Genomic DNA, 8480 nt, shown 5'->3' on the forward strand with positions numbered 1-8480 from the left:
AACAGCACCAAAAAAAAAACCTAACAATTTATTGCCAGTAGACCTACAGTTTAATAAATGCTAAAGGAAATATGTCAGGCTGAAGGGAAATAATATCCACTAAGACCTTAAACCTCAAAAAAAGGAGTGGAGAGGATGAGAATGGTAAACATGTGGATAAATATTAAATATTATTTTTTTTACTTTTTAAAGAATACATACAACTGCTTACAGCCAAAAATAGAATATAATATGTGATTTATAACATATGTAGATGCCATATATGTGACATCACTAGCATAAAAGATTGGTTTTAGAAGCACATGGACTATACCATGGAAAGGTGCATGTTTTATGTAAGTGACACAGTACTAATTGTAAGTAGACAGTGAAATGTTGAAGGCGTATTTCATAAATTCTAGAAGCCATTAAAAATATAATGCAAAAGATAGAGCCAAAATCCATTATATAAATGAAAATTGATTTCTTAAAAAAGTAATATATCTAGGCAGGAAAGGGGTGGATGGGGGTAGGGGAAGAAGGGACAAAAAGAAAGTAAATAGTAATATAAAAGACCCCAATCCAGATATGTCAATAATTCCATTAAATGTTAATGGATAAAACACTCCAATTAAAACACACAGATTATCAAAATGCATTTTAGAAAGTGCACTCAACTATATGTCTTCTACAAGAGATATGTTTTTAAATAGTGTCACAAATAAGTTGGAAGGAATCAGATGTAAAATAAAACATATGTAATAAAAACAGTAAGCACAAGAAAGCAAGAATGGCTGTGTTCATGCAAAGTAGACTTAAAGACAAAAGCTATGACCAGAGATCTTCAGGTGAGATACCGGCTTCTCTAAAGGCCCCTCCAGTGATGGGGTTTCCTATGCCCATAGCATCCTGGTCAGCTTGTGCCAAAGGCACTCCTTTTAGGTCAGTTATCCTTTGTAGAGCTACAAATCAAATGGAGTCAGCCCAGCTGAAGGTTTTTCACTTTGCTAAGCATGATGTTACATGACTGTTGGGGCAGCCCTATAGCAGCCATATCCCATGAGTCTTTTGGAAGGGAGAGGAGGAAGGAAGAGAAAACTATTTTTCCCAATGAAAAACAGATGTGTATGTCATATTTGCATAATGACTTATTCTTTTCAAAGTAAACTTAAAAGTTTAGGGAATTTCTACATGGATTTTTGGACTACTCCCACAAATAAGCAGTTTCCTCAGACTACTTCAGAATCCAAGACAGAAAGTGCTTACCAAGAATGTAAGAGAGGAGCAAGTTCGATATTGTGGCTTCTCCCTTGTATGGACAAGCCAGAACAGATGATGTCCTGCCCCTTGCTCAGTTACTTGGCCACTATTGTCCCCTGACCAGGAGAGCCCCGTTTTCATTCTTATATCAATTTTCAGATGTGGTCTTTTGTTTCGTTAACCATAGGAATGCAGAGGGGGAAGATCACCTGCGCAAGAGGGCCCTGCAACTGCCGTTCACCTTCACCACAGGGGAAGCCATCCTGTATGATAGCAGCCCCCTGAGCCCTCTGACTTCCCTCCCAGCCAGGAAGAGGATCCGGGCAAGGAAGGGCACCCCCACTGGTCAGGGCCCTGTGCACCCAGGCTCTCTTCTGGGAGCCATGATGCGGCAAGATGAATCCATGTATTTGTCCTGCATGGTCCCAACCACCCAAGGCTCACCCTTGGAGAGGCAGGGGTCCAATGGCAGACATGAGGACAAGGAAGAGAAAGAGAAGGAGGAAGACCACTCCTTCCTGTCCCTCATTGAGACCCTGCTGGAGAAGGACACAGAAGAACAGCCTGATCTCTGCTCCACTCTCCAGCACCTGGGGGTCACTGACCTCAAGCAGTGTTTGTGGGAAGAGAGCCTTCTCAGGGCTGACTCAGGCCCTGCAGGGTCTCAGAACTTCCACCCACTGCCCTCCAGTCAGGGAGGGGGCTCCCACAGGGAAAAGGAAGTACTTTTTCATGACAGTGGAAATGTGGCATTGCCCCCACCAGCCAGCACAACTGTTCCACAGACCCTAAAGCCACAGCCTTCTCTGGGCTCGGGCCAGCTAACTGGGGAAGTAACTCCACCTCAGAACATGGGCACAGTGCCCAGCTGCCTTCACACACACACCCAGCATTTTTTCACCACTGGCCCTACATTCCAGAGCCCTCCACAGTGGCAGCCTCAGCACACCCAGGCAGAACCTTTAAATTTTGGGATATGCCAGAAACCAACAATATTTGACTTCAGCCCCCTCCCCGAGGCCTCCAGCCCCAGACAGCCTGCTCAGGTGTTTCAGCCAAACCACACATCTTTGCTCCCTTTAGGAGAAAATGTTGTCCCTGGACACCTGGATCAGCCAGACCCTGGTTTTCTTGATTTTTGCAAAGAACCTATGCTCTGGACAGCCTCACACAGTGGTCAGTGTCAAGGGCCCTTCATCTCCTCAGACCCTACCTCCTGGGGCACCCATCCCTCGGAGAGCATTTGGGATTCCCCCATCCAAGGCCAGCCAGTAATGGTCCCTGTGGAAGTGGAGGCAAGGCAGGCCCAGCCTGACCCCTTCTACCACCTGAGGTCAACCATGGCCAACTCATGCCCTCCATGGGCAGGGCCAGCCAGTGACATTCCTCCTGAATTGTGCTGTGGTTTGCCCCCATCTGTGCAGGGGGCACTAGGTACCCCAAAGGACACACTTGGGAGTCAAGAGCACCCACCCCACTCCTTGGTGGTGAGCCAGCTCTCGGGGAGCCCTGCCTGTCCTTCCCAGGAGCTCCTGAACAGACCCTTGGCTATGCAGGACTCTTACAGCATGGACTGCCCCTGCCCAGCTGCCAAGCAGCAGCAGTGGCTGCAGACCCAGGAGGCATACGGGCCAGTGAGAGAAAGATTTCCAAGTGTCCAGCACCTGGGTGGCTGCTCAAGAGATGCCATTCCCCCCACCCTGCAGCTGAGCCCCTTCCTGTCCTCCAAAAGCAGCTCCCCAGGTATAGGCAGCAGCCAATGCAAGAGCCCAGCTGAACCCACAAGGCGGAGCAAGGACAGACCGGTCATCCTAGCCCCAGGTGCTGTGGTGAAATCCCAGGTGCAGTCCAGCCCTGTTCTGCCTCCCTGCCATCCTGACCCTGCCTGCCCATCTACGTCTACGCAGGGCAGCCATGACCTCCAGCTCCAGGTAGGTGTTGGCAAGCAGGACCATGGGAATTTGGGGGTAGCAGGAAGGGGTGCTCCAAGTGCAGAGCTGCTGGCAGATCTGAATATGAGGAGGCATCAGCCCAGCTAGCCAGTATTGTTGGAAGATCCCCCAGCCCACCTGGGCCTAGGCACAGCATTGCTGTGAGGCTGCAGAGCAGGCACACATGGAGGGATTCTGCAAACATAGCAGGTCACTGTCAGTGTTGGTCAACTGAGGCCAGTGATGGTGGCAGGAGCAGCTTTACCCCTGGGAGTAGCCTGGTTATGACCTGGTAGGCCCTCCAGCTGTAGTCTGCTCCCACTCTGGTGTCTCTTGGGCCATCAATGAGCCACCTGGACACCTGCGTGTAATTTAGCCCAGTTTTGGACACCCAGAGTTGGGTTGGTTGTAAGAATTTTGAATTTGATGCCCTTTTCTGCTGTGCTCCCCTCCTGGCACCATTTCCAATACCCAAAAGCAGGTTACCACAGGAGTGCTATTCATCGTCTGGTGCTACCAGGGAAGCAGGACCTCCACACACAGATTCTTCAAATAACTGTAGCATACACCCCCCAAAGCAGCTTTGGATGGAAGTCACACCAGCGGTGTTGTGGCCCCTCTGCCTCACACAGAGGAGCAGATGTGCCTTTCTGGTGATACAGGGATGCCCTTAGGGCTAAGAAGGAATGTGGTGTCCCTGAACCCCAGGTAGCCTCATAGGACTTCAGTAGGAGCTCCCCTCACTTCTCTGGATATTCTGCCCAGTCTCGTGTCACTCTGCCACCTCTCATTTCTGGGGTCTTCGTGCTCCTTCAGCTCACACCCCTTTTCAATTTTTTATTTTCCATCTGCCATAAGTTAGAAAATCAAAAGACCAAATTTGTTAGACTTATATCTGAAACCAAAATAATTCCTAATTAAAGCCTCAAATTTACATCTTTTGTAATCAAGTATCAATTTTAGGGTCCTTGGATTAACCCTCGTGTTCTATAATTTTGTTCTAACTGTTCTAAATGTTTCTCATTTTCCCATGGCAGTGTTATCAAAACAAAGTGCACAGCACCAGAGCACCTGGGATTGCAAGCCTCAAAGGAAGCACGTTTTCCTCCAAATTCTGACTTAGGCCATATCGTGCTCTTCGCCCCTGTCTGTGAACGTGATTTGGAGCCTTAACTATTAACATTTTCCCTTGAATTGAAGTATCTTAAATTTTCATATTTCTGGGTCAATAGTTAACTGTTTTCTATGTGTAATTACACATATCTGAAACCTTATTCTCTGTATCCCAAAGATATGTGGGGCTTTTTTTCCTCATTTCATTCTGTGCACTTTATACTCAAGACACACACAGAATTCTCATCCTTGTTAGAAAAGTAACTTTTGATCCACAAAAATGTTCATAGGAAAGAGACATAATGGGCATCCAACCCCCTAGACACATTCCAACATTTGCCTTCACAATGACATTTCCAAGCTCAGAGCTGAGGCTCAGCATCAGACAACCTATTTACAATCAGGGCCACCCAGACACATGGTTCTTACAGCACAATGACATGCTGAGAGCCACACGTGGAGAAGGGATGTGAGCCCTTTGGCCTAGACCCCTGAAAAGGGTTTGGCCTTCACCCAGTATCTAGGACACGGGAGAAGAGGGTCCTCTGTGGAGCCCATGTGCAGAAAGAATCATGTCCTGCCTTAGAGGAAGGCATGGGGACGCTGTAGATGGAAGATCCAGACAGTGGTGCACCTTTGAGGCACAGAGTGCATGGACCTCAGTCTCCCAGCAGAGCAAACAGAAACACTGGCGGCCACTACTTATCCTGCCATAAAGGACTCAGAACGGTCAAGACTCACAGTAGCACTTCCACTGACTTGTGAGGCTTCAACCACAGAACTCATTGTTCAGGAGCTGAATGGACGAAACATCATCAAGTACAACCGCCATTGGACTTGTTCACCACTGTCACCCAGAACCAGGCACACAGTGGGTGCTTAATGAATGGTAATAAACAAGTAGTCAGGAGTGGCCAGAGGGGCTGGCTATACTGGTTCACTCTTTTGTGGGGTGTGGCACACACTACCCTCTAGGGTACAGGGCTCCAACCAGCTCAAGGAACCAAGGGAGCTTCTTCCATTACAACTCAAGGGAAGGCCCAGAGACTCTGGCATAAAAATGACCAGAGGGGCCTCCACTGCTGCAGAGTTTGTAAGTTCAGACAGGGAGGGGCTGCAATAGGTTCCCGTCCAAGACCTTCACGGATCAGGAATATGCCCCCTCATTAGCCAAGGTCATGGAAACCACTCTTGGAGCTGGGGGAGGGGTCCTGCCAAGCACATGGGTTGACAGTGGGGTAGGGAGTTTCCTAGAGGGAATTTAGGGTTCTCTTCAGGGATTATCAGAGAAGATGCTATTGAAGGCATAAACAGAAAGTCCAATTCTGTCTGATTTAAACAGATCAGGGGTTGCTCCCCAGATAGAAGCCCAGTGCAGAAGAGAGTCTTTGGGATACTCCAGTGTTGCTGATGTTTCTCTCTGGTTCTTGGTGTTTCCCTGTGTAGTGTGTTTGCTTCACTCTGGACATGTGGCAGTTCCAGAGCCCAAACCACAGCCACAGTGTGCCACACAGGAGTCTGTCCTTCCTTTCTGTGCCTCTCTTTCAAGAACAGGTAAAATTTCCCCAGAAGTTCCCAGCAATAACTTTTACTAACCTAAGATGAATCATGTGCCTTTGTGTGAACTAATCATGGAAGAAGAACACAGGGAGGATGGGGATGCCTGGGGTTTCTGGGATTTCCCAGGTAGATTTGGGAGGCCCAGAGCACAGCACTGGACCTGGGATCATCTCTCATTCCCGAGTTGCTACTCAGCAGAGGAGAGGTGACTGTACCATGGGTGGAGAGGCTTTCGGTACATAGGCAATTCATGAATCTTCTGAAGGCTTGGTGGGTTCTCTGTCTTTGCCATCTAATGATCTCTGATTCCTGCAGCTGAGCTAGGCCCACAGGTGGCCACAGGAAACACAGTAACACAGGGGCTGGAGTCTAGACAGACCCAACTCTAAGCATGAAGGCCTACGAAAGTCCAGGGCAGCTCTCACCCAGCTCTGACTGGAAAACCCAATATCACAAAGTATTGGTATTTATAGTTGGCCTAAGGACTCAGTGCAATTCCAGTCAAACTTGCCAGGTTTCTCATAAAACTTGAAAAATTGATGCAAAAATATATAAGGCAGGGGTGCCTCGGTGGCTCAGTTGGTTAAGCATCTGACTCTTGACTTCGGCTCAGGTCATGATCTCATGGTCTGTGACTTCAAGGCCCACATTGGGCTCTGCGTTGACACCACCGAGCCTGCTTGGGATTCTCTCTTTCTCTGTCTCTCTCTGTCTCTGCCCCTCCCCTGCTTGCTCTTTAGCTCTCTCTCAAAATAAATAAAAATAAACTTTAAAAATCTTTAAAATGTATAAGGCAGATGAAGGACCAAGATTAATCAAGATATCTAGTCATAAAGAAGAACAAAAGGCTATAGTTGCCATATTGCCTGTCAAGGCTTTCATAAAGCACAACAATGAAGAGACTATGGTATCGGTGCGCAGTCACACAGAGCAGAGGAACAGATTAGGAGCCCAGAAATAGACCACACATCCAGGAACTCATATGCCAGAAGGGATCAGAACTACAGTTCTGAATAGAACTGGTTTATTCTAGTGTACCTGGAAGTCTCACAGATCTGACTCCTGCTTCAACAGTATTTGGATGGAGCAGACCCAGGAACTCCCCTTCTTCCAGTCTCCACTCATCCTCCAAACTTTTTTCCAGTGGCAACCTTCAGAGCCATCTTCTCAGCACTCTCTGCCTTCAGGACCAGTCAGCACCCTACTTTGAGCTAGCTCCTTATTACCAATAAACCATGAGCTCCTAGGTTTGTCAGAATTATTCCCCCATGGTGGGGTGTCAACCACCTCACCAACATGCATCTGTGGCCCTCCAGTACCTATCTCTCTCTAGGCTTCTATTTCTACTATGAAGACATGGCTCTGGAGGGCATGGGCCACTTCTGCAAGTTGGCTGAGGAGAAGCCCAAAGACACTGAGCATCTCTGGAAGATGCAAAACCAGCATGGCAGCTGCATCCTCTTCTAGGACATATGAGCTGTCTCAAGATGAGTGGAGTAAAACCCTGGATACCATGGAAGCTGCCCTGGCTCTGGAGAAGAACCTGAACCAGGCCCTTTTGGGTCTGCATCCCCTGGATTCTGCCCACGCAGACCCCTGTCTCTGTGACTTCCTGGAAAGCCACTTCCTGAATGAGGAGGTAAAACTTATCAAGAGGATGGAGACCACCTGACTCACTTCTAGCAGGCTGGCTGGCCCCAGGCTGGGTTGGGCAAGGATCCCTTCAAAAGCCTCACCATCAAGCATGACTAGCAGCCTCTGGAGCCCCACCGCCTTTGAGGGGCCCCTCTGGTAATCCTCTGGTGCCAGGGCTTCTGCTTGAGCTTCTCTATGCAACTACCAGGCAATTTTTTTAACCACCCTGGAATGCTCTACCAAGTCACAGACCAAATGGAAGCAATAAAACAATAAAGCTTTTTGCAGGGAAAAAAAAAAAAAAGCTATAGTGGACACATAGGTCATTCAGCAATGGAGCTAAAATGATTGGTTATCCATATGGAAGATAATAAAATCGGGTCTTAGTCTTATGGAGCAGATAATTAATAAAGTCTAAATGGAGCAGATCATTAGGAAAAGCAAAAGTTTCAGCATTTTATTTATTTTTTTAGGCATTTACTTTTGAGAGAGAGAAAGAGAGCACTAACATATGGGGGGAGGGACAGAGAAAGAGGGAGACACTGAATCCAAAGCAGGCTCCAGGCTCAGAGCTGTCAGCACAGAGCCGGAAGCAGGGCTTGAACTCACGAACCACGAGATCATGACCTGAGCTGAAGTTGGACACGTAACCACTTGAGCCGCCCAGGCAACCCAAAAGTTTCAGCATTTTAGAAAAAACTATAAGAGATTATATTTATGACCTCAGGATAGGAAAGAATTTCTTAAACAAGACATAAAGAGCAAAAGCAAAAACAAAAAAAAAGGAAAGAATTGGTAAATACTTTTTAAATACATTAAAAATTAGTAACCTTTATTCATAAAATATGCCACTTGAAATGGAAAGACAAATAAAAACAAACTATTGGGACTACACCAAAATTAAAAGCTTTTGCACAGAAGAAAAAACTATCAACAAAAGGCAACCTACTGAATGGAAGAAGATAGTTGCAAATGATATCGCCAATAAGAGGTTAATATCCA

General features: G+C 47.1%; 1 protein-coding gene and 1 pseudogene across 1 annotated transcript in view; both read left to right on the forward strand.

The window, feature by feature from the left end:
• The window catches only part of LOC125920637 (aryl hydrocarbon receptor-like), a 50051-nt gene extending 46773 nt beyond the window's left edge, over nt 1–3278 (forward strand). Inside the window, exon 8 of the mRNA XM_049627653.1 lies at nt 1427–3278. Coding sequence (XP_049483610.1) covers nt 1427–3278 — 1852 coding nt within the window. The remainder of the gene's footprint in view (nt 1–1426) is intronic.
• Nucleotides 3279–7078: 3800 nt separating this feature from the next.
• On the forward strand, nt 7079–7728 carry LOC125922055 (ferritin light chain-like; annotated as a pseudogene).
• The last annotated feature ends 752 nt before the right edge of the window (nt 7729–8480 follow it).

The sequence above is a fragment of the Panthera uncia genome, chromosome C2, assembly GCF_023721935.1.
Source record: "Panthera uncia isolate 11264 chromosome C2, Puncia_PCG_1.0, whole genome shotgun sequence".
NCBI classification, from domain to species: Eukaryota; Metazoa; Chordata; class Mammalia; order Carnivora; family Felidae; genus Panthera; species Panthera uncia.